Here is a 26,651-nt window from a genome sequence, read left to right on the forward strand (position 1 = left end):
ACATGTTTATCAGCACGAGGGTGAGACAACCTCTCACTCACATGACAGTGGAGCAATAACAAATGACAACAATCCAATCAATTCCCATTGGACAAAATTAAATCCCGCCCAGATATACATCACAATAGGGAAGAAAAAACATTCACAACTTCCGTTTCATCTCAACTTTAAGAAGAAAATAGACCTGTCCAAATACCCACACTTGCGGTCTTGGCCACTTGAGAGCGCTTGCACACAACAGGAAGTGTTCCCAATTCTTAAAGACACCAAACCTCAGTGCCATTAAAGAGAGAGTTTACCCAAAAAATTCTGTCATCATTTACTCACCCTTCAAGTTGTACCAAACCTGAATGAATTTCTTACTTCTGTTAAACAACTTGAAGGGTGAGTAAATGATGACAGAATTTTCATTTTTGGGTGAACTATCCCTTTAACACACACTAAACCATTGAATACAGCTTCAGAGTGTATTTTGTACAACATTTGCAACTGCTTTTTATCACTTAAAGGTATAGCGGAGGATTTTTTACTTCCGGGTGGATCACCTATACTATTGGTCCTCCTAATTGTCAATCATTCTGGTGAATCAATCAAACTTATTCAAAAAGTGGAGAGGGCGGGTCTTATCTAAAATTTGGAAAGATCCTCCACTATACCTTTAATTATAAGGACCACAATTACAAAATTGTGTCGCCTGTTACATAGGGACTACTGAACAAACCTTTAGAAGTTTATTTTATTGATTTTTATGGAAAGAATTGAACATCAAAATAAAGTCTGTAAATACTTGCGTTTTTACTACGCTATATAAGTGTCTGCGTGCCATCGGATAATCAAAAGTTCCACACACTTGAACACTTGGACCAAAATGCAGGAACATAAAATACAGTAGGTAGACAAGTGATCAAGTGCAAAGACTTTGGTGTTATCTGATGTATGGCACTACTTTGTTTACATAATCGATCATTGGAGTCACTAGTACTCTTACATATTTCTAGTATTCATAAGATATACAAGAAATTAAAGTTTATGTTGTGATCCTGACACAATAATGTTTTACACAAAGGCACTCTTTATTCAAGAATACCTTAATCTCATAAACAATATTTTCCTCTATAGTGGGAAAAATGTGGTAAGATAGCTTTACACACTAGCCTTAGTGAATAATGTGTGACACTCTGATAAGTTAAGCACTACATGGAAGACTGACAGCCTCTCATTACTCACCTTCCTTTAACCTCGATCTTTTCTTAAAATGCAACGTGATACTGGCAGGCATCAACGAGGATAAGACAAGGTTTCTCATCCAGTGCTTTACAATATACCTAAATAAAACCTTTTCGGTCTCTCAGTCAAGCCAGATCGCTTGAAGGCATGCTGTTTTGTTTAACAAGTAAATCTAATCTTATTGACAAGAATAAATGCTTATCTATAGTTCACAAATAAAAAAATAATATTTTTAGCAGGTTAATGCATTTAGTCGGGAAAACAAGGGAAAAGTTTTGATGACTCATCCTGCATTCCATTATTTTGTCCAATCAAATGCTCTCTAGAATGAGAATGCCCCACCCCCTAATTGTTTTTAATATTGGTAAATGCTCATATGCATCACTTTATCAGAAAAAAGTTAATTAAATTCAGTAGAGGCTATACTCACACTCATTTCAGTTTCTCATTTACTCATGAATGTAGTGTTTATGTGTATATGACTGGTGTCCCATCTCCCCCGAGCTTTTTAATTACAAACAGCAGAACCATAACTATCTCAGTTCAAATGATAGAGATTCACACCTTAATTAGGTTACTTTTTAGGGAATGAAGAACAAACTGCTTTCATAGGTTGCATATTTCCTCATATATTTTTTTGCACATGAGCTGAAGCAACTGAACTCTGCAGTTGTGGTGTTGCATACAGTAAGCAAGATAAGCCCTTATTTACATAATTGCTATTTTGTCATTAGTCATCCCTAAAATAACCAATCGGTGAGCTGAATTTTGAGTGATTTGGTCACAAAAATATTTAACTGGTTTTGCAGAGTCTTGCAGCTTTTGAAATACGGTATAACAAAAAGATCTCTAATAGGATTAGCGTGTTTACATTTATATTCAAATCCCTCTGACAGTGCCTTGTTGAAGCTATATAGACAAAAAAAAAAAACTTCACTCTGGTTGTGGTGAATGCTAATTCATTAACCACACTTTTTTAAAGGATTTTTTTAACCTTTGATGAGTAAAGATGCATTCACAAGAAAGATGACTAAAGTTTTGTCATCTGCCGCTTTAAATGCTCGAGCTCTAAAAAGTAGGATGGATTCTGATTGGCTGCCATTGTTTTATAGTTCTCAAGCCAGAAAAATAATTGTTCTGAAAGTGATTAAAAGATATTGTTTCTCTGTGCTGTTATCGTTATAGTTGTGGTATTGACTCTTTATTCTTTTATATTTAGGACGATTTTTAAAAACATCTTTATGTTTATCTAGTTATCGCCCTTGGTGTGAAAGGGCCTTTGATTGGTGTTTTTATGGACAGTGATGGATGATAATGATAATAGACTGCTGCATAAATCACATGAGTATCTTTTCATAAATAAGGTCTGGTTCAAGATATTCAGATAGCTTCTTGCAGAGTTTTTCCTGAGGAAATTCCAATTTCGAGAAGCACTACCACTCGACAAAAACAATCTGGCCTCTCATGTGCTTTCCTATCAGGTACTATTGGCTGATAGTGATGAAAAGGATCTGTTTGTTTTTTCTTTTGCTATCTGTCTAAGGAAATAAATCAAGTCCTGAGGCCACTTTTAAATTTGATACTGCCATTGCCGTGAGACAGAACTTATTGAGCATTCATAACTGCTGGAATTTTCCAACAATACTAATCTGCAGGAGCTCTACCATTGCTCCTTACTAATCACCAGCTTTAATCTGTTTGTGATTGCAATTTATGGTATGTTATTAAAGTTGGCATAAAACAGAAGTTTTCTTGCCTATTGTGATGTATATCCAAGTGACGTATATCAGAATATCTCAAACAAGAAAAATATGTAGGGTGGGACTTGATTTTGTCCATTGGGAATTGATTGGATTGTTGGATCATTGTGGTTTGCTATTACTGTGATGTCATGTGAGTGACAGGTTGCCCCGCCCTCATGCCAGTAAACATCATCAGATCAAAGAAGAGATGTTCTTACAAGAGAAAGTTGAAATTATTTTGATTAAAGCTTACAAGGGTACATGGATAAAAAAAAAAGAGCATAGATCATTCGTTTATAATAAATACTGAAATATTCCATTGAAGGGAAAAAAAAGTCAATTTCGATTTCATGGTGACTTTAATATTGATTGCTAACTTTTGACATTAAAAACATAAGAATATGTTTTAATAAAGAAACTAAGCTTTAAATATCTCTTCAGGAAAACCCCACATTCAATGTCAACCCTTTTTTCCTTTTTTCTGAGCTTCAGCATATTACTCTGAAGATTAATACGTTCAGTGTCAGAGTTTGCTTCTCAGAGCTGTGTTTTAATGGAGTGGCCCATCATTAGCTCTGTTAAAGCAGCCGCTACTGAGTGAGGGGACTGTTAGGGCAGGGCAGACTGCTTTTTTACTGTCAACATCAATACACTCATAGTTGTCAGACAGCCTATTTGGGTCGAAGGCACACTTTCTAGCACATAATATGTGCCTAAATCCAAATCGTGAAAAACTGTGCAAGCAATTTCTGAGTTCTTAAACTTTTTTTGATCATTGAAAAGGGGCAATTTCTTCTAATAACTCAATTTGTGACTGTGGCTGTCTGTGTATACACAAAAAACCTTTGATTTAGTGCTGACTTTCATGTTCTATAAAGATTAGCTGTCTGCAGTGTACTTCACATTGGCATGCTTAACCCTCTAGTCCTGCTCGTGTCAAAAATGGCTGGGTTTTTGTTCGTTTTTTTTCAATGAAATTAATGTAGTCTACTATAATGTTTTTGAATTTTGTTTTTCATTCATTTTTTAGGTTATTTTACTAAATTATATTTACTGAATAATTATAATCCATTTATTACCCTGTAGACCTTAGACTTAAACTAGCGTAAATCTTGAATGCTTTGGAGCACTTTAGAGTTTGGTCTCTGTTTAAAGAAGACACTTAGCAGATTATAGCTAAAATGAAAAAAACGTTTTAAAAAAGTGAAACTTAAAAAAATTGTTATAGAAGTTTCAGTTTATTACTATGAAAAGTTGTTGTATGAATAAATTTTGTATGAAATATATATTTTCCAGAATATAATTTACTCTAAAACTGCGAGAAAATCAAAGGAATAAATCTAAACAAATTGTGCTCCAAATTTGAGGTTGATATCTCAAGAAATGAGCTTTCGGTAAGATTTTGTTTTGGCTCAGTACTAAGTTTTCAATTTGATGAAATTCATCTTCCATTCATTTCCAATGGAGTCATTTTTGACCACGAACAATACAAGTGTGACATGTTTTTGCCATGTTTTGTGCCATTCCGATGAAGTAAAAAAATCTAAAAAACCAAAACGTAAAATTTTCCAGTAAAAAAATGACCGAACAGCAGCAGAGGGTTAAGGCAGACTTTAACATATTTACAGGATAAAAATCACTTCAGATGCTTGTAACTTTGAAGACGAATTTAATCAGATGCTTGTAAGATGCTTGTAAATTTGAAGACAAGTTTAATCAAATACAGCAATGAAAAAATTGCTGTCTTGTCTGTGTGTAATGGCACTTTCCGGTAGCCTACTTTCTGGTATGAAATGGAAAGAGGTTGCCAAAATATTGTGAAGACCATGCACGCAACAATTTTAGGCAACAAAAATGAGTTTGGCATTCATTGCATATTGCTTTCTTTATAATGGGAGCAGCAAGAATAATAGGATTTACCTGTATGCTATCTATTAATGAAATAAGAGTTGTTCTTACCTATTGGAAAATAGATTTATTGTCATGCTTTTTATAAAACTGTTGGGTTCAGACAAAATTAGATAGATAGATAGATAGATAGATAGATAGATAGATAGATAGATAGATAGATAGATAGATAGATAGATAGATAGATAGATAGATAGATAGATAGATAGATAGATAGATAGTCTCTTTTAAGGTATCTTTTATCAGCAGTAAATATGTGTAATGTAGTCTTTTATTCTTTTCAAAGATCATTTGATGAAGACGATTCATTATTCCACACACATTACTCTACGAACCATTGTCACGTGAATAAACTCATGTAAACATAATTGCTTAACACTGCGCACAATTTATTCAAAGCAGCGCGAGTGATTCCACCATATTTACATCGCGTCAAGTTTATTGATGAATGAAGTTAACATTTTTAAAGCCAGATAAACAGAGTGATTTTTCCTGGAAGAAACTGACAGGCTCACACGAGCCACGTATAAACCCTCGAATGAATTTACAGTGTCTGCATGCTTCGCTACTTCACTCCAAATGTCCGCAGGCTGCAGATGCTCTTCGCCAATCCAGCACTGCAGGTGCAGTTAATACTGAAGATGCTGATAGTAGTTCTGGCTAGTCCTTTTCTTTGCTTGTTTCTTTTCCTCATACAGGTTTTTTCTGCCTATCCCTCTAAATTTTTTTTGCTCTAGTGGTGCCGTGTGAGGTGTTGGATTCATTGGATCCCGCAGTCTGACCGGCTTTGCGGTGCTTCTTTAAGAGAATCATCTACATTATCTTTAGTGGATAGCCTATGACGAACAGTTCCGTGTGCTGCCGCATCATGTTGACATAACTCTGTTGAAGAACTGAAAATAATGAATGGCCGGAGAGGAGCGATGATACGAATTAACTCTTTGATGTGAAGGGAAGCTGGAACGGGATTGTGTACTGCATTTAGGCTACTGCTGAGGAAACACTGGAATGAGGCTCTAAACACGTTTCTTGCCGCTGCGAGTTTGCTTGTTGAAGTTGGCTTTGCTCAACAATGGAAAAATGAATTGGAATGGATACTCTGATAAATGTTCCTTAGAGATGGAAGGAAGATTTTCCAGCCTTTTATGAATCTTTTCGTGGTGACTCTGGAAAGGTGGAGCGATCAGGAAAAGCTAATGACGGACCTATTAATCCATCAAAAGCACCAGAGGGGTTTGGAAACGTTTGGATGGAAATGTTTACATCTTTTTCTGTTTTTATACGAAACTACTAATGCATAGTTGTGGATCTCTGCTGGAATCTCCATTGTCATTATTAATATAGTGAAATGAATTCAGGGCTTTTGACAATATGCTGTGATTTTATTTTTATTTTTTATTTTTTGGGGGAAATATCCATCTTTTCTTCTTAAAGTATTCCGATCTAAATGGAATTAGTTGAGAAAGCCCTTTGTGAAAGGAATAGACATGGTACATGGGAACAGGTTCCTTCACGGTGAGTCTAGCTGCCAGTTAACTTCACTCTTCCCTCTCTTTCATTTTACGCATGCGGTCTACTTGAATTTACCGGTGTGTCCTTTATTCCTTTAGGAACTTTGTGTGTGATTGTCAACTGATTAAAATCATTTAATGTGTTTAGAGTTAAATTAAGCGATACAACTGCATATGCACCATGACATTAGCCTATATCATATTCTCCCAGTTACATGTTGTTCCCTGCTGGGAAATCCAGCTTAAGATGGTAGTTGGTTTCTAGCTGGTTTAAGATGATCATTAGCTGGTGCAAGCTGGTTATTAGCTGGTTCTTGCTGGTGATTTGCTGGTCCATAAGCTGGTGAACCATTTTGGACCAGCAAACATACCATCTTTAAGTGGTCATACCAGCTTAAAGTTGTTAGGCTGGTTTTTACTTGGTTCTTATCATCTAGCTTGCCCAAGATGATCATTAATGGTCTAAGCTAGTTGTTAGCTATAGTTGAAGTTTGAAGAACATCTAGGAAAAAAACTAAGCGGCTACTCGCTGGACATACTATGTTAATGTGTACCTTTAATCAGTAGATAGTCAACTAGCCAGCTAACATATTCCAAAACAATTAGCTTAAGCTGAAGTTTAAAAAAATATTTCCCCAAATTTACAGTACATCCATAGCAAGTTAATTAATCTGGAAAATGAATGGAAAATAAAGACCTAAATAAATACATAAATAAATGTAATTCTTTATTTTGCGTTTATTTTGTATTGTGTTAAACACTAATAGAAATAAGTGTAACTTTTAACTTTTTCAAGGTATAGACCAAATTCCTTAGGGATAAGGTTTCAGATCCCTGATTTTCAACCATTCCTTGAAGTATTTCTGTTTTGTGATTTAGTGCAGTAGGAACAACATCCTTCAGTCCAGCTGCATGTTCATAATGAGTCCACGTGATTCTATGCTGTTTTGATCTTAAATCTTTTGTCACAGTTGTTGCAGGTCTTCTCATGCTTGGGTTGTCTGGGGCAACAAAGAAGGAAGCAGGTAATGATGTTTTGTCACAGAATACCCACCCACTTTCTATCTCCATGTTTCCTGGCAATCTCTGACATTTGACTGCTTTCTCTCAGTGAAAAACAATTCAGGAGTGCAGCCGGCAGGGCAGTGTGGAACCTGGGTGAAAGAACCAGAGGGAGGCCTCTTCACCTCACCCAATTACCCAAACAAATATCCCCCAGAGCGAGAATGCATCTACATCATTGAAGGTATAAAAAAAAAAAAATACTTGTTCAAATAGTAAATGCAGCTCACAAGCAAATCTTTCATGTGACACTGGGATGGAGGGGGTTGTTTTAAACTGTTCAGGAGTGCAGTTGCACTCACAGTGAAGGATGCAGGAGCAATCAGTTGATTGTTAATCCAATGCAGCACCATGATACTAATAAACAGAACACTAGTGTTTCATTTGCATTTATAACAGAAGGATCTATAGATCAACAATCTCTCAATATCTGAAAGCCAGTTTGATTATCGCAATTAGATTTCAGTAAAAAATTTCTTTCAGTCACATCTGTTGGACTGCTGCAGTGCTGCTGCGAGCTGATAATCAAATTGAACTAAGAAGCTAGTAGCAATTGTCTTGCAATCTGATGGTTTATACATGATGATCTTTTACTGTCATAATAAGATTACAAATGTTATGAGATATTATTAGTAAATACCACTGTTAAACCCATGTGGTCTTCAATCTTTAGTGCTAATTTCTTTCGATTAAGTGTGATGTTATTGTGCTTTTTCTACCAGTAGCAATGTGGTTGCAGTCCATGTACCTTTGATCTCAGAAACGTCCTTTGTATACTAATAATGGCAGACATACCCAACCCAATCTCATTAGAAAACGTAATTATTCAACGAGGTTGCTATTTCTTTTGAATTTGTATGATGTCATTCGTACGTAAGTGAACAGTTTTTAGAAAGAATGCAAGCATGAAGGTCCACCCCTAAACCATAACCTAACCATCAGTGGGGCATAAGCAGATTGTACATAAAAAAGGTATGAATGAGATTATACAAAATACGAATTAGCCACCAATTTGCCAAAACATAAAATAGTTATGTATTGCCATGACAGTATGTTTTACATATGACATCAGCCATCATAAATTACAGCTGTCAGTCTTCATGATTTCTTTTCACTCTTTGCAGCTCCCCCGAGACAATGCATTGATCTTTTCTTTGATGAAAAGTATTCAATAGAGCCTTCATGGGAATGTAAATTTGACCATATTGAAGTCCGGGACGGGCCCTTTGGCTTTTCTCCAATAATTGGACGCTACTGTGGGCAGCAGAACCCTCCATACATCAGATCGAGCAGCCGCTACCTATGGATAAAATTTGTTGCGGATGGTGAATTGGAAGCCATGGGATTTTCTGCGAGCTACAATTTCACAGCAGGTAGGCCTACGTTCTGTTTTATGCTCCTTTATGCAGTGTCAGTAATGTTTACGATTGTGAAAGACTTATTACACCAGTGAGTTTTTGGCATTCTTTGATGGTCTTTAAGAGTTCTGGAACCGGTTTTGAGTGACCTCAGTACCCTCGGGTTATTGTTATCCTCTGCATGTCGACTTGAATTCCTGATGCAATCAGTAACTATACTGTACTCTTCAAAATCCAAGCCTCTGATTCATATAGCAATAATTGTGGGTCCATGTTGGTTCTGTCAATGATCCTAATCTGCAGTTGAGCTTATTAGTCATTCTATTGCAATAAAGAACAGCATGTTCTAATTAATCTAAAACCATTTTAACTTGTTTACCTTGATCAGCTCTTAGTACCACAATGAATGCTGACAATCCTTCAGATGCTCAAGATTGCCAATAAGATGCTAAGTGGTAACAACTACATCATTACGCATATAATTGATTTCACGCTCTCTCAAAATAATCCTTTGAAAATATGTAGCAGATTGCAAAATGGTTGATTTTTATCAGACATCTCATTCTCAGTGTGTTAAAATTCACTGCTTTCTGATCATTTGCTTTGATTTAAAATTGAAGCTCTAAAGTGAGTCTGAACTGCACGTAATACTGTACCTGAGTTCAAGTGAGAGATGTTTGCGTAAATGGTGTGCAAATTGAACAGTGATAGATATTGTGTGGAGAATGCTAAAAGCAATATTTGAATAAAGCTGCAACTAAAGTTGTAAATGCGGAAGAATTTCACAGAGCGGTCGAGCTTTAAAGGGCCTTGCTGATGAATTACACAGCTGTACTAGAGAAAGTAGCACACAATTGAAGGCAGCACTGATTTAGAGTCGTATCTGAGAAATGAGTTTTGAGCTGAGAATTTTTCCATCCTATTGTTAGTCAAGAGGAAATTCTTTCACCAAGTTTGGAGAAACTGTTCAGCATGAATGGATTCAGACTCTCGCTTCGCAACTTGCCAGGGAAGAAACACAGCTTCCTCTAGTCTTGATAAGGAATATCAGTGGCATATAATTTACATAATTAAGGAGATAAAAGTCCCTGAATTCACTTCCCTTGATGTTCCCCCAAAAAAAGTGGAGAGCGCATCTGCTCTGCTGCAGCCAATGGTAACACATGCTAATGCAGAAGGTACAACAGATGAATGAAAAGCAGAGAATGAGGAAGGATAGAAATCGCATGTATTCATCTTCCTTGGTGTTTTTCACATTTTATCGCTATAGAAAGAAACATTACTGTATTTAGCTCAAAATTTATGCTTCTTATCACAAAACGGCCACTCAAAGATGTGCCAATCTGCAGTGTGAAAGAGGGGGAGCTTAATCTAGTGTATTTTCGTCATACTGGGGCTCTGGCAACAAAACTTCTGAAATTCTCTGCATCAGACCTCATTAAGACTGCACTTGCTTGATTCATATCAAATCAGTTTAAGTGCAGCTGACTTACAGATCGATCTGATCTCCAGACTTTTCTCCTTACTGTAGTAGAGCTATGTGATCAACTTGAAATGAAATCAGTTTAAAAGTGTGATTCGAAACTGTGAATCATTGTTTAAAGTTGTCATGAAATCAAAATTGACCCTCTTTACTTTGTTTGAGCACATTACTAGTCATGTGGTGAACAATTAATCCGTGCAAGTTAATACACAGAAAAATGTTTGTTGTGGTAATCTTTAATCAAAATATAAAAATATGATTCCGCTCTAGAATGGCGTTCCTTCTTTTGGATATGTCAGTTGAAAACGCTTAACCCCTCCCCTCCAACCATCAGTCTGAAATGAGCGAGGGATGGAGAGGAGGTGCGCTAAAGTAAAATCCCGCCCTCTATTCAATGTTCTGTTTCACTTGGAAATATGTCACAACACTGAAGTAAAGTCGGTTGCAACTTCCGGTTCATGGGGACTTTAAAAATTACTGGAATACTTAAATGTATTCATGCAGACAAAAACACTGTACTAAACAAGACTAAATACTCTTCCTGGTATCATATATTATTCAGTGCAGAACCTTTAGTGCGACCAGTGAAGTCCTGAGCTAATGATTTTATGAGTTGGTTCTTTTGAATAAAAAAAAATACAGCACGACCAATGAAGTCCAGTTCAGAATTATTTTAATGACTCTTATGAGCTGGTTAATAGATTAAAATAGTGAATCGGTTCCATAAAATGGATCCAAAACAAACATTCTGATTCTCAAAAGAATGACACTTTTGAGCCAATTTTTTTTAGTGAATCAAAAAAATTAAAGGTTGATCAATGTATTCTAACTGATCTGACTCACTTACTGAACAGCAAAACATAAATTTTGACTCCATGAACCAAGAACTAATACTATGCTATGTTGTTCTTAAAGGGGATAGATGAAAATTCAGTCGTTATATTTACTCACCCTGGTGTTGTTTTAATGCCATATTTTTCTTTATTTTTCAGACCACAAAAAGAGACATTTAAAAAAAAAAAAATGTCCTGCTCATGCTCATCCATATAATGGCAGTGAATAGGAACCAGATTCAAGCTTTAAAGAAAAGTTGCAAAATATCACAGACTGACACACAAGCGCACCATTTCGAGAAATCAAGAGAAACAAGAGAAAAAACATGGGTCACGAAACATGGGTCCTAAAAACATTATGCACATACTTTCTTCTTTGATGTAAAGATCTCTTTTTTGTTACAGTTGTCGTAACAGCAAAGCGAATTCTTGCAGTCACATAAGTCAGCTGTCATTTCAACGGTCATCTAACAAGAGTTTTGTGCACTGTTTTGATTAATCTTAATTTCTGTAAATGGTGTGCTTGTGTGCATTTCCTGGGAGAACTGGAGTGAACTGCTGCGCTAATACGGTCTCATGAACACACAGTCATGAGCTGTGCACAGCTGAACAAAGGTTGAGTTTCCCTAAATAATAATATATATATATATATATATATTTTATTTTTTTACCAAACCCATACACTCAGAATTCTTGGAAATACAGTTATATGGAATCATTCTGATCCGTTTGCATCTTTTTCTTCAAAGCTTGAAGCTAGTCCTTATTCACTGCCATTTTATGGATGATTGTGAGCAGGACATTTATTTTTTTTATCCTTTTGTGGTCTGTAAAAGAAAGTATTTGAGTAAATAATGACTCAATTTTTATTTTTGGGTAAACTATCCCATTAAAGGGATAGTTCACCAAAAAATGAAAATTAGCCCATGATTTACTCACCCTGAAGCCATCCCAGGTGTATATGACATTCTTCTTTCAGACGAATACAATCGGAGTTATATTAAAACATGTCCTGGCTCAAGCTTGATAATGGGAGTGAATTGCTGTATGACTTTGGAAGTCCATTAAAGCGCACCTGTGTGCTATTCACTTTCACTCAGTTGCTAAAATATGTTACTTTGCACACTCTTCATATCACAGTCCTGCAAAGAGGACAGAAAATTCACTCATATTTGCTGTCCTGCGGCAAAACATGAGAGCAGTTGCATTTTAGACCAAACATATAATGGTGAGTGAGTGCGACCTGGACACATCAGTGAATGGTGAGATATTTTGCTAAATAAAATGATCCTGCCAGAAGAATTGCTTGATACAGTAACTTGATTATGTTTTGTTCTGTCTGTTTAATCTCAGTGAGCTTTTATGAGGGTTTGCGCATGCACTGTACGGTGAATTTAGCGTTTTCTGACTTTCAGTGTGGATGACAAACTGATGAAAGCGCTTGAAAACGCTAGTGTGGACGGAGAGAGCGTTTTAAAACGAAAACTCTGTTTTCAAATCTATCTGGATTAATGTAGACATAGCCAACACTATCTCACGACCAATTCGTACGAATTCGTACAAATGATAAAAAGGTGGCTAATTCGTACGACCTCACTCGTACGAATTTGTACGATTTGTCTAAACCCACGTGATGGGTAGGTTTAGGGGCGGGGTCAGGGGTAGGTCAATTGTAAAATATGTACAATTTAGCAAAAATCGTACTAATTCGTACGAGTGAAGTCGTATGAATTCGTACGAATTAGCCACCTCGTAGAATTTGTACGTTTTGCCTTGAGATCAGGTTGACATAGCATAGGATTAATGTTTCCAATTCTAAGAATTCACCAATTTAATTCAAATAATTGCAAACCTAAATTCCGCATGATTTCCATCCCTAATAAAAAATTGGTTATACTCGGATTGAAAGCAATTAATTCCAAATTGTCACTCTAAAATAATAAGGTAAAATGATTCGTTAGAAGGTGTGGGAATGCTGTAGACTGATGTAAATCTTGAACCTGGGCAACAATCATCCAGTTGTAGGTTAAGATATTCGAACATCACATGGCTTTAATGCTTGAGTTTCCCAATTTGGTTATAAATTAATTAAAGGTGTTTTCACTCAAGGTTAGTTTCATCTGAAATTGCAGATGCATGGCATAATCCATTGCTGGATGATTTCCAAAGTAGTCATTTAAATAGTAGAATGATGTGCACACTGTGTGTAATTACTTCCTGATATCGTGTGAAAATAAAAATGGTTGTGTGCAGTCACTCACAGCATTCAGATGCAATTATTATGCAGACAGTGTATGAGTTCATTCCAGTTGTCAGATCTTGCTGTCTGTAGACAGACTGTGCATTGTGATGTCACTTCCTCTCGTAACCCTACTATACATCTAACTGGATTAAGCAGTACATGCAGGACACTTTGTGGTTGTTGTCATTTGTCTCTTACCTTCCCTTTGTCCACCTGTCCTTCTCTCCGTCTCTTCTTCTCACTATCTAGAAAACTCACACGCTCATTCTCCTGAGTCTCACTTCCTTGTCTCCTGGGCTTGACTGACCTTATTACCCCTCCTCTTTTCTAAGAGATAAAGCTGTGTTACCAGACAAGATCTGGCTGTGTTAAATAACAGGGAAAGCTGCTTCCCTCATGTGTCTTTCCCCAGGCCACTGGCTGTTTGAAGCCTTTGTCCCTGCTGTAAACAGACGCAGCAGTAAGAAAAGCAAGATTGACTAAAAAAGCATTTCAGGGACCGCTTTTTTGATCCAGTGGCCATTTAATAACCTTGTTTGGGAAAGCCTCATGTGGCCTTTTCCTCTTTTCATTTTCAATAGCTTTGTCGAATACACGGAAAGTGGAAGTTGAATGCAGGAGCTGAGAGCGGTCCCTTAGATCCAAATGTCGAAACACAGTCAGGACCAATTAGGAAATATAGCTCTGTGCCTTCTGATGTTTTGTGTTGTATGTTTTTTGCTGTCACATAATAAGGTAACCTGCCAGGTAAAACGATGGATACTGAAGGCATAGTTCACCCTAAAATGAAAATTCTCTCATTAACTCACTCTCATTGTCATCCAAACGTGTGCTTTTTTAGATTTTGAGAAACACAAAATTTTATATTATATTATATATTATATTATCATTTTATATATATTATTGTATACAATATAATGAAAGTCAGTGGGGTCTGAGGAAAGAAAGTCATAACATTGTTGCTATTGTTAACTAAGACTATTAAAATAATTTTGTTAATCGGAATATCTGAAATAAAATAGAATATAAATATTAGATGAAAAATTTGATCTTAAGTCATAAAAGTACTAAACTAGTACAAAAATAAATGAAAGCTAAATATATATATATATACATATATATATATATATATCTTCAAAATATCTTCTTTCGTTTGGGTGTGGGAGACTAGTCAACTACTGTAAATGATGCTGCTAGTCGACATTGGACCTACTTACTTGTCCTGCAATGCCTATAGATTCAGTCAATTTTAATAAATGTGTCTATATTGGTTAACATTGATTAAGTGATGCTTAAGTTTAATGTACAATGATCATAATGCAAGGCAAGTACATTGCATATATAAATACATTGTGTATATTTTTTAGTGACATTCAGTATGAGATTTGACTGTTTGATTCATAGATCAAGTAGGCTATTTCGAATGAATGGCATATACAGATTTCTTGACTGTCCTTTGGGGATTTCTTGGACTAATCAACTTAGTCAGTTACAAATTTCTGTTCAAAAATTTATGAAATTAGCAATGGTGTACATATTTGGAACATCACGAAGATGAGTAAGTTTTGGTTGAGCTATCCCTTTAAATGGGTCATTTATATGGGTTTATGAATATAACAAGTTGGTTTATAATACCTGGAAAAAGTCTTTGGTTTGGAATGGAAGGGGTGCGACACCAGAAAGCTGTTTTTGTTCAGGGCTTTATTCAAATTGAATGTAAACATTGTTTACTAAACAACCCCAGATTGATGGGGATTTGGCCTTCTGTAGATATGCATTATCAGTGTATAAAATCCAGGATTTGACACAAATTATGATTGCAGATCCCGGTCATCATTATCGCCTCTGCTCTAATAAGACCCGATTGCCCTGCTGCTGGAGCGGCTTGAATTTCACTGCACTGAGGCGTTGCATGAGCCCTGAAGTCATAAACAGCTCATTTTAACTTTTTATCCGTATTTATTTCTTTTCTTTTCACAAAAGTTGGCATGTTGCAATATACATTTAGTACTGTGTAAGCTATTCAACAGTGTATAGTGGTGGTGGTCTGCTACTTTTCCTGCAGGTTATATTGATACTGATAAACCAGTAGGTGGTGACTAGTGACTGTCTTAATAAAATAATCACGTAATCATTGATTCAAATGATTTGTTCAAATCACTGATTCTGTTAGCTGCAGGTGCCATCATGTACCAACTGATGGCAGCCTAGTCCCTCACTGTTTCCATAGACTCCCGGGCTTATTCCTGGACTTCATTTCCCAGAACCCACTGCTCATTATTAATTTATCTGTTTCAGCTGTGTCTTGTTTCATTTGATCATCACCCTGTCTATTTAAATGCCTTTTGCCTTCATTCAGTATGAAGTCTTGTTTGTTTGATTGTTTGTTTTGGTTCACACTGTCTGTTAGCAATTTGAGCAGTTCCTGGTTTCTTTATATTTTCCAGAGTTTGGGATTTCTTGTTCGTCTGCCTCAGTGGATTTTATTTGTGTTCGGTTTTACATCATTACAGTCATTACATGTGCTTGACCCTCTGCCTGGTATGGACTATGACCTTGGATTATATTTGTTAAAGGCACACTATGCAGTTTCCATTTTTCTCAAACAGCGACCCCTAGAGTCACTGTGGAGTACTTTTATTTAAAGTTACTGTCGTAAAAACCACTCACGCAGAGCAGTCTCTGCACTCTTCTGACCGCGCTTTCTTCGTTTTCTTCGTCGACTCTGCCATGATTCACGTCTGAAATGCGTGCTAGTGTCTTCCATAGAGGCTGCTTCATATGCTGTTGATGTATGTGACGTCATGCCGTAAAGCAAGTCGTGATTCTCGTGAGATTTGTCGGGGTGCCACCTCTCAAACTTGCATTGCTGGTTTTGCCAGCGGCGTCCCCTCCGCTTTGCTATCGGGATGATTCGCCCTACTACGAGTTTGTTTACCATCAAAATGATTTTGAAGCTGTTATATTAAGGTACAAATCTTGCATAGTGTGACTTTAATAAACTGCGTTTGGATTCTCACTCTCTCTGCTGAATGCTGCACCACAACCAAATCATTACAGATTCATTCAAGAATAAAGCAAGCATGAGTATTTATTTGTGGGTTGATTCATTCACTCAGCCAAAGGGTTCAAAACACAGATTCATTCAGAAAATATAAACAATACTGTTGTCTGTTGCTCTGAGATGCTGCAATGTGCCTAAAATAAAGTAAGTTACTCAATATTAACTTCTTGTTTATTGAACTGTGTATAAAAGGAATATCACACTCGCAGCCACGCTATTGTTTCATTTCATTTTGTTGACATATTACATTGAACTTTTAACAAGAATCAGATAAAAATAAATTTTTCATAACCTTAGCATTTGTGTCTTTCTGTCTGTATTTGAGTCACTCAAATATGATTTGCATTCACTACACTCATAACTGCATACTTCTTGGTAATAACAAATAATATTCAACTCTCTTTGCACACGTAGAGGATGTAGAAAAAACAGAAATAACTAATCCCAAGTCCAATAATTCTGATTAGGCCGTGATATAGTGGAGATATTAAATCTTCTAATTTGTGGACTCGAAATCGTATCGAATTTAAATCATTCTAACGACATCTGAGATTAGAAAAGGGAGCTGGATATATGACTCCTCTGTGCACAAGGACTATATTATTGAGGCGTGATGGATTCAAACCGAAAAAATTGAAAATTGAACTCAGGGAATGAATTTGGGGACATTCAGGTGGCCACATTTCACCATCTACTTTATTTTATCAGGCCCGATAAAGTGTAGGGATGGAGAACTCCTCTGTGCAATCGACATTTCAGGCTCTGGAAGGTTGAATAGATTTACTGAAGTCCTTGACATAGCAAAATTCCATCTCGAGGCACAATAATCAGTCATTATTATTTCAGGATGGTTCACATCCTCCCCTCAATTAAAGTTGAGTGTAAGTAATGGTAATTAGCCGAGAGACTTAACAAATGAAGGCAGAGTAACAAATTAATGTAGATTTTGCATTACTGGTAGTAGCTGGAGGAAGGTAAACAAAGTATCAGTTCTAATTTTGATTGCACAACTTTTATAGCATGCCTCTTTTGCTCGAGTCAAAGGACAATTTAATGTAAATTCTCAAAAATGTCCCAGAATTGCAGAAAATGTACACGAGTCAAATGCTTTTCCCTCATTGCGTGGGACATGTGAATCGTGCAATTTAATATGGCAGCATTTATTACCCATTAGGTTGTCTTGGAAGCTTGGGGTGGAAAATTGCATGCTTTGTGTTTCGCTTCAGATGTTACAACGAGGAGAAAACTGAAAGAGGCACACGTAATGCTGCTCCCTTCAGAAAATGGATTCTGTTCTGGGTGGTTGAGTATAAGGAGTAAAAAACATGGGTTTCCGCTGTGAAAGAACCTATAGTCAGCACAGCATAAATTTCATTTGAGGAGTGCAAACACAGTGAAGAATCTGAATGAGAAAATCTTGTATATGAAATCATGTATCTTTGAAAACATCACCCTGAACAATAGAAAGCAATTTGGCTGTGCTTTGATGATCTTCGCCTGCTCATGTGTGCATTTTAATATCTATACATTTATTATAAAGTACTTGGATACTGCTTTTATATGATGAGTGTGTTTTTAAGTTCAGAATTAAAATCAATTTGAATATTTTGGGTGGTCGTATAGTCTAAAATATCAGGGTGTTCTAATATCAGTATCACTAATATCACTAGAACAATTGTTCTAATATCATAATGAAGAAAACAAATATTAAAATAAAGTTATTGAAGTGCATTTAGCATGATATTTTATTTCATAGCAAAAAATATTTTAACAAAAATGTTTCACTGCTTATTAATATTTAAAAAAACAAACAAATCAGACCCTCATCGATTTGTGTAAAGGTAATTAAGTCTCAATAAATATTGCATAAATATCTCATAGTTTTAACTTTTTATGGCAAGGTGAGGTCAGTTCAGGTCGAAAATTCCTGTGGCAAGACTCCCCAAAAATGGACATATAATAATTAAGAATACTTAATAATTCATGAAATTCATGTTTTAAAATTACTTTTGTAACTTAAAAAAATATAAAGTTATGTCACAAAACTCTAGTTGGCGGAGGCTGATAGGTCCTTAACTCAATCGTCTTTCAATCACATAATTCTCTATAGGGCACAGCCGATTGGTCCCTGCTGTATCAGTAGCCAATGAGCTCACTGTTCAATCTTTAAATACTCGGTCAGCACTTTCAGAAACCCTCCACCTTCCCCAACTCCACCTGATCTGCAATGGGTAATTAATGCACACTATATTGTCTTACATATCTATTACCATGCCAAACACTGTGACACTGAGGGCCCTATTTTAACGATCTAAGCGCATGGTCTAAAGCGCACGGCGCAAGTTCACTTAGGGCGTGTCTGAATCCACTTTTGCTAGTTTAACGACGGGAAAAATGGTCGGCGCGCCCGGCACATGGTTTAAAAGAGTTGTCCCTATTCACTTAATGGTGTGTTTTGGGTGTAACGTGCAATAAACCAATCAGAGTCTCATCTCCCATTCCCTTTAAAAGCCAGCTTGCACCATGGCGGATTGCTATTTACATGGCGGAATTTGCAAGCAGAAAGACTGAACGCTTCTCCAGAGAGGAAACGGATCTGCTCGTGCGTGAGGTTAAAGCGCGCAAGCAGACCATCTACGGGACAAGCCGGATTTCACCATATCTTTATGTACACAATATTAATCTTTTACATTGTAATCCTTTTATTTTTAATATTTGGCATGTTTGTGTGCTGCTGTCCGTCCCTGTGTGTGTGTAAAAAGCGGGCTTTGTGCACCCACCTAATAGGCGCATATTACTAATGCACCCTTTAAATAAAAAAATAAAAAAATAATGCGCCATTGACTTTAGACCAGGTTTCAGTTGGTCAATGGCGCAGTCTATTTTAGTTGCCTCAAAATAGCAACGCTCCAACAATGCGCCTGAACAGTCAGAACAACACGCCCATGGGCGAACAGATGGGCGCAAATGCATTTGCTATTAAAACAACGCAAAACTGCATCAGGCTGAAACTAGCAAAAATCCTTTACTTCGTCAAGTAAATTCATGACCAATAAAATGAGACGAGATCTCTCTCTCTCTCTCTCTCTCTGTCTCTAGCTCCTCCTGTCACTCACTCTCTCACCATCTGACTGCAAGCACAGTTAGTCCACATATTGATTTTGGGGGTAATTGGCTTTGGTAGAGAGAGAGAGAGAGAGAGAGAGAGAGAAAGAGATAGAGAGAGAGAGAGAGAGAGAGAGAGAGAGAGAGAGAGAGAGAGAGAGAGAGAGAGAGAGAGAGAGAGAGAAAAAAAACAGGTCAGGAAAGGGAGATAAAAATGTTGGCGGCTAAATAACGTTGTACTATTGGTTTCTTTGAGTTTTGGTTGGTGGCTGCGATAAACACAGTAGATCTCCCTTAAGTGAAAGGTAGAGTTCGATAAGCCTGTGCACATTCTGTGCTTGCAAACGAGGCCAGTGCTTCTGGAGCGACCTCTGTACTGCAGCTAGTGTGTAATGTAACACAGTCCATTGAGCTCTACAGAGCACAAACACATTATTTCCACATTAGCCTATATTATGTTATGTTTAAAAATCCACATTGAACATAAAACCTGACAAAATTACTGTTATTCATGATACAATTTATGAAGACAAGCATTTTCTAAATTGCAAAAAAAAAAAAAAAAAAAAAGTACTGCTCTTTAAAACCAATTCAATGCTTCATTAACCAGTCTAGAATGCACCTGGCTCCCCGTTACTGAAACGATGCAAACAGCCAAATTAGTCTGGAGGAGACAAACAACAAGAGCAGGAGCCCCACGTTCTTTTCCACCTTGTCCGTGTGTGCTTGTGCCAAACAGCTCAGTCTGATAGCATTACTTTAGCAAATTAGATCTGCTCCAGGCATCTCCACATTCGACTGTGTGGCATATTTGGATATTTCATGACAAGACAGGATGAGGATTTTGAATAGCCCCAAGATAAACAAGAAAAAACTGTTTTCTTTCCTATGTTGACATATTTCATACAGGAAGTTGAGATGGGGCATTTTAAAGGCTTGTTCCTTTGATAGTCACCATGAAATAAAAATTGACAGTTCTTATTTTTTATGGAATATTGCTGTTTTGTTATAAATGATTTATCTGTGTATACTGTATATATTGTGCCCTCTTAATTTTTTATCAAAATAACTTCCCCTCCCTGTTGCAATGACATCTCTTCCCTGATGATGTGTTTACTTGCGTGAAGACGGGACAACCTGTCACTCACATGAGATCACAGTAATAGCAAACCACAACCATCCCACCATCCAATCAATTCCCAGTGGACAAAACCAAGACCCGTCCTACATTTTCTTTCTCATTCAAAAAGCCGGTTTACTCAAATATATATCACAGAAGGGGAAAAGACCATCGCAACTTCCATTTCATGCAGACTTAATAATAAATAAATAATACAAAAATAAAATGTGATATTAGCAGCATTTGATTGGACTAAGATTTTACAAGTACACAAGTACAGGATGACATCATTAATCATTTTCATTTCATTTCATTCATTTTCATTTTATTTATTTATAAAGCACAAATAAACACAACAGATGTTGACCACTGTGCTGTACAAGTTAATAAATATAAAACAAAACCACACACAATACATTAATAACAGACAATAAAACACTATAGTTAGGGTTTAGCGAGATCAAAATTATGAGTGATATGCAAGAGTAAATAGATAAGACTGTAGTTTAGATTTAAATTCATAAACAGACGTAGCAGACCTCACAGATAAGGGAAGACTGTTCCACATCCTAGGACCGGCCACTGAAAAAGCACGATCGCCTCGCAACTTCAGTCTTGATCTTGGATACGACAGTATAATGCTGTCTGAGGATCGCAAGCATCTTGTTGACTTTTTCACATTTATAAGATCTGACAAATAGGATGGTGCCAGACCAATCAAAGCCTTAAAAACTAACAACAAAATTTTAAATTCAACTCTATAACACACTGGCAACCAATTTAAAAATGATAGTATCGGAGTAATGTGTTCTCGTCTACGAACCCCAGTTAAAAACCTGGCAGCGGCGTTTTGGACCATCTGAAGCCGTGACATGGAGGATTTGGGTAATCCCATATACAGAGAATTACAATAGTCCAAACGAGATAAAACAAAAACATATGTGACAGTTTTAAGATCGTTAAAAGATAAAAAGGTTTTGACTTTGGACAGCAGTTTAATATGGAAAAAACAAGACTTTACCACAGAATTTTTATGTTGGTCAAACTTGAGAGATGAATCAAAAAGAACTCCTAAATTTTTCACAGTGGGTTTGATATAAGAGTTTAAATAATCATAATCAGTATTCGGGTTTGCTTTCCCCACAGAGGGGCCAAAAACAATTACTTCAGTCTTACTCTCATTTAAGTGCAAGAAATTCAAAGACATCCAAGATCGTACATCAGTTAAACAGGCAAGCAAAGTTTCTAGGCCTTGCTTGTCATTATGTTTCAAAGGGAGATAGATTTGGGTGTCGTCTGCATAAAAATGAAAGGACACTCCATGCTTCTTAAGAATTGAGCCTAGTGGTAACATATATAGTGAAAATAAAATGGGAGCCAGAATAGAGCCTTGAGGAACACCACAGGCAACTCGTGCTACAGATGATACAGCGCGACCAATACCCACTGAAAAGGTTCTATTACTAAGATAAGATCTGAACCAGCTAAGGGCAGTTCCTTGAATGCCCACACACTTTTCAAGACGCGTTAAAAGAATTTCATGATCAACTGTATCAAATGCTGCGCTCAAATCTAATAGCACCAAGATTGCTGAGTTCCCGGAATCAACAAATAATAAAATATCGTTTAAAACTCTTAGAAGTGCTGACTCAGTACTATGTTTTTTCCTAAATCCAGATTGGAATTTTTCTGCAATATTGTTTGTTTCTAGAAAGCTCTGCAATTGCACAGATACAGCATTCTCTAAGATTTTTGCCATGAAAGGTATTTTTTGGTCTGTTTTCTCAGAAGAGGAAGATTGAAATGAATATATAGTTTTATCAACTTTTAGGAGTACAGTAGTATATATCTATATTATATATAATAATAAAGTAAAAAAAAAAAAAAGTGACTGATCAAACACTCAATTATTTGTTAAATTGAATTAATAATCTCACAGACAAATAATCAAGATAAAACTGAAGGAATTTAGAGAGAGTTCACTTTCACCTCATTCCTATTGAAATGTAAATGTAAATGAAAATGTAACCTAATTGGTATCATGCTTCATATTAAAATGATCCTCGTTTAATTCTCTTCCCATAGGTGTATATCACCTCCACATAATGTACATTATATGATTGTTATGTTAACTCTGTCCCCGCCAACATTTTTGATCATTTTCACAAAAGTTTAATGGCCAAAAAGTTTTTGTTTAGCAAAAAGCTGAGAAAATCACGTTTTTGTCAAAGATTACTTCTGGATGGGATTCAGATCAATGATTAAAACATAGATGGGGTAGATCGAGTCCATCAACACCCCCAAAGCTTGCACAGTCCTATAGCTCGTCCTGGGTTGACATTTCCTTCAGTAACATAAGGCAGTTTTGATTTATATGCTGTTTAATGATGATGATTGTGTTAATTTACATGCATATGCTTGCTAATGCATATTGCATTAGAGTATAAAGGGACACAAAATTGCCAGTCTACTCAGCTTCCAAACAAAGGAACTTTTCCCACCTGAAATGACACCCTTTCCATTGGTCAAGCCAAACTCGAGAGGTGTGAACTCTGTGTATGTAAAAAGGGCATTATCTCAGTGAACCCCTCTCTTCTTGTTGCTGTTCATGCGGAAAAGACTGGAGACATCCAGTCCGACCGTGAAGCAGCGGGACCTCACTTTGCCCTAGAGCGCAGCTGACACAGCTGAAGGGCCTCAAAGTTACAACCAGCCATGTTTTAACTTTCCACCCAGTAGAGAGGAATCTCCCAACCACAACCGAGTCAAACCAATGCTGCCTTTATGCGCTATCGGAATTATTGTATTTACCACTGGAAAGCTCTGTGATAATTTCGACAAGCAACTTCCAGAGCTGGGCGTGCTATAAACTTTAAACATAGTGGAGGGGTGAATGATTGCTGCTGTGATGTGATATATCTAACTGCAGAATCACATGCCACAGCAGTCTAAGGAAAACGTACTTGACGGTCAAGTAACCCGCCCCAACCACTAACCCTACCCTTAACTATAACTATAAGCTCAACCTTAACGAATGCGAACCCCACCCAACCACTAAACCTACCCTTAATAATGCTAAAAGCTCCCCCCAACAACGATGTGAGACTGCTGGCTTGGCGCTGTTCTCCTCAATCTGCTGATTCTGCAGTTCTGCAGTTGGTTATTATTGGCTGTGGCTGGTATTCTTTATTAGTTTATTTTTTCCAGAACAGCTACATCGCCTTGTCTTATTGTTAAAATAGTGCATATTTACATCTGAAGCATATTGTATGTTTTATATATAGGCTAGTGAAAATAGTGTGTATTTGACCCAAATTCTAGAATCATCAGCAAGCCGACTATCTAGATGGCACAGGGAAAGTGGTTGTCAATGAATGGGATGCTAAATATCATTTTGGTTTTAATTAAGATTTTCCCAATAAATAGACAAGAATAAACCTAGTGTCCTCCACTATTCCTGTTCTTTCCGATAACAAAGCACTTAGATGCGACAAGCTCGTAATCACGGCTTTATAAGTGGGAAGTTGTGAAATTTCCAATAGCAGGTGAAGGCAGCATATTATCACTGACGTTCGTAATTCTTCAATCAATCCGGAAGAATCTGATCGCAACTTCACCACCATTGAACTATTGAACCATCAAGACTTTTTACCTGAGACTGCATGTGGACGCTCGTTCAATACATTTTCTGACAGTTGATAGACGATTAATACTGAGTGTTCGCTGGATGAACAGGTTCAATGATTGTAATATTAATTCCGTTACATCAAGTTAAAAACTGATCCAAATATTTTTAAATAATTATAACACGTTATACTTATAGTTATAATTATAGTATAACATTAACAAGTTATACTAATTAATTATACATATTTCCCTTTTGAGCTAATTTGCTGCACACACACACACACAAACACACATAAACGTTCTGACAGAATGTTGATTTTTTTCAGCGTACTGTTACTTTGCAAGGATTTTGCCAAATCCAAAGCTGCAGAAATTATGAGTACATATTTCTTTCCTATCTTTGTTCTGCTGTTTGCTCCATTTACTGTCTCTCCTTCTCTTTTTCTGTCTTTTTTTATGGTGTTGTACTTTCAGGCCCAGCAGCTGGAAAGCCCATGCTCAATTTAACCACATACAACATTCATCTCTTTACCCGTCCATTCATAATGGCTTGCCTACAGTGTGCTTTATTATTATTCCCTTGCTAATCCTTACACCCATTTAACCGTAAAGAGGAACTTATACTGCGTGGCCGTGAGTACAGGAGGTTAATGGGATATCCCAGAACATGCTGTAGGAACGCTCTAGCATGTTAGAAGGTGAAGGATTTAGGTGAGATTTACAGTGTTGCCTCTGACCCACATAGTTCGATCAAAATCTCTAAAATTGCTGTATATAATTCTTATTCTGCCATCATGGCTTTGTCAGTGGCATGGTGAAAGCAAGTTCAAAGAGCTTTCAAAAGACCGTTCGCAAAGACCCGCCCCCTTTAGTTACTGTTGCTATGTCCGACAATTAAGCCACGCCACACCATGTTCCCATGCAGTGAAAAATACATTGTGAGCAAAGAGGACACTGACAACGCGCTGAAAGACTGGACAGAGCAGGTTACTTTTGATATGAATTCAAATTTGGCCATTTATTAAAGAAATTGAAACAATAAATACCATTTAATTGGCTCTAATGTCTCATGACAGGTCTCTGTAGCGCCTCAGTTAAAGCTGCTTGTGAACCGATCATCTCTTCCTTCTAGTTAATTTATAGCATCAAATAAACATGAATGAACATCAGAGGGAATGTTGTTTCAACCGCGGAAAGACATCAGTACACATCGTTTTTCAAGTTCAAATCCACCAACTTTAATCTACTATCTCTCCTGACTGCTTTGTCGGACAAAAATGGCGGATTCAGGGGATGGCGGATTATGATTGGTCAGATCGCCTGTCAATCAAACTCCCTGCAAAGGGTGAATTGGTTGGTAATTGACCCTTCGCTAAGCCACGCCCGAAAACCGCCACAGGCCAATTGTGGCTTAGCAACCGTAACTAGGCGCGGGAGGTCTGGCAAGCTTTCGAGCGAGAGGGAAACATGCTGCGTTGTGCGTATGGATTGTGCAAATCTGATACCCGGTATCCTAAAATTTTGGACGGGGTGGTGGATTTTGTTCCCTTCCCGAAACCTAAAACCCAAGGGGAGAAATGCCGGGCGTCATCTTCATTTATAGCGTTTTTAACAATGTTGATTGTTCCAAAGCAGCTTTACATTGATAATAGGAAATTAAAAGTAAAGTGTTTTGGCTTTATAGCAGCTCTAGAATAAAGTTATTGTCCAGCTCGTGGATCAAGCAGTGTGATTAAAGGCAAGACGGAGGCTCACTGACATTTAACGGTACCAAAAAATATATTTCAGCATTTTGTTAATCGACGGCGGCCAAACTAGTAAAGTTACCCCAATCCGATCGCGACTCTCCCGGTGTTAGTTCTAGTAAAAGTAAAAGGTAGTTAGTAAAAGGAGGGAACATCAGGGGGCTTGCCGGAGATCTCCAAGGAAAAGTTTGGTATGCAAACTTAATCAGTTCATAACAGCAGTCACTATGTGACCCACGACGTGTGAGCAGTAACGTTAGCCTGGCGCACTACAAATATAAGCGGGAGAATGTTATCATTGCAAAGTGGTCAGGCTAATGTCTTGTGTTTATTCCACGATACATATGGATAAGATGTTTGATTTATAAATATTAGAATATTTTCACATTTCACTTACCCTGCTGTGCATGCACATAGCTGTTCCTCAATTTGTGTGTTTCCCATTTGAATGGTCAGCGTATGAGGCGGCTGCTGCTTGCGCTGAGACCTAACGTTATAGACTTTAGCTTCAATTTTGATGAAATTATTCTCTAATCGTTTGCATATTATGTCGTGGATATAGCCCTCGAATGCATACTGCAGTCTTGTTCTCTCAAATGTTCACCTGTCCGCTAAAAATTACTA

The 26,651-nt window shown here is 37.0% G+C and overlaps 1 protein-coding gene across 3 annotated transcripts in view; it reads left to right on the plus strand.

The window, feature by feature from the left end:
• Nucleotides 1–6,057: 6,057 nt before the first annotated feature.
• The window catches only part of neto1l (neuropilin (NRP) and tolloid (TLL)-like 1, like), a 119,918-nt gene continuing 99,324 nt past the window's right edge, over nucleotides 6,058–26,651 (plus strand). For all 3 annotated transcript variants that reach the window (XM_084102936.1, XM_084102938.1, XM_084102937.1), the window contains exons 1-4: nucleotides 6,058–6,392; nucleotides 7,360–7,413; nucleotides 7,500–7,634; nucleotides 8,575–8,823. In XM_084102936.1, coding sequence (XP_083959062.1) covers nucleotides 6,365–6,392; nucleotides 7,360–7,413; nucleotides 7,500–7,634; nucleotides 8,575–8,823 — 466 coding nt within the window. In that variant the 5' untranslated portion in view covers nucleotides 6,058–6,364. The remainder of the gene's footprint in view (nucleotides 6,393–7,359; nucleotides 7,414–7,499; nucleotides 7,635–8,574; nucleotides 8,824–26,651) is intronic.

The sequence above is a fragment of the Abramis brama genome (genome assembly GCF_963993115.1).
Source record: "Abramis brama genome assembly, chromosome: 24".
Classification (NCBI taxonomy): Eukaryota; Metazoa; Chordata; class Actinopteri; order Cypriniformes; family Leuciscidae; genus Abramis; species Abramis brama.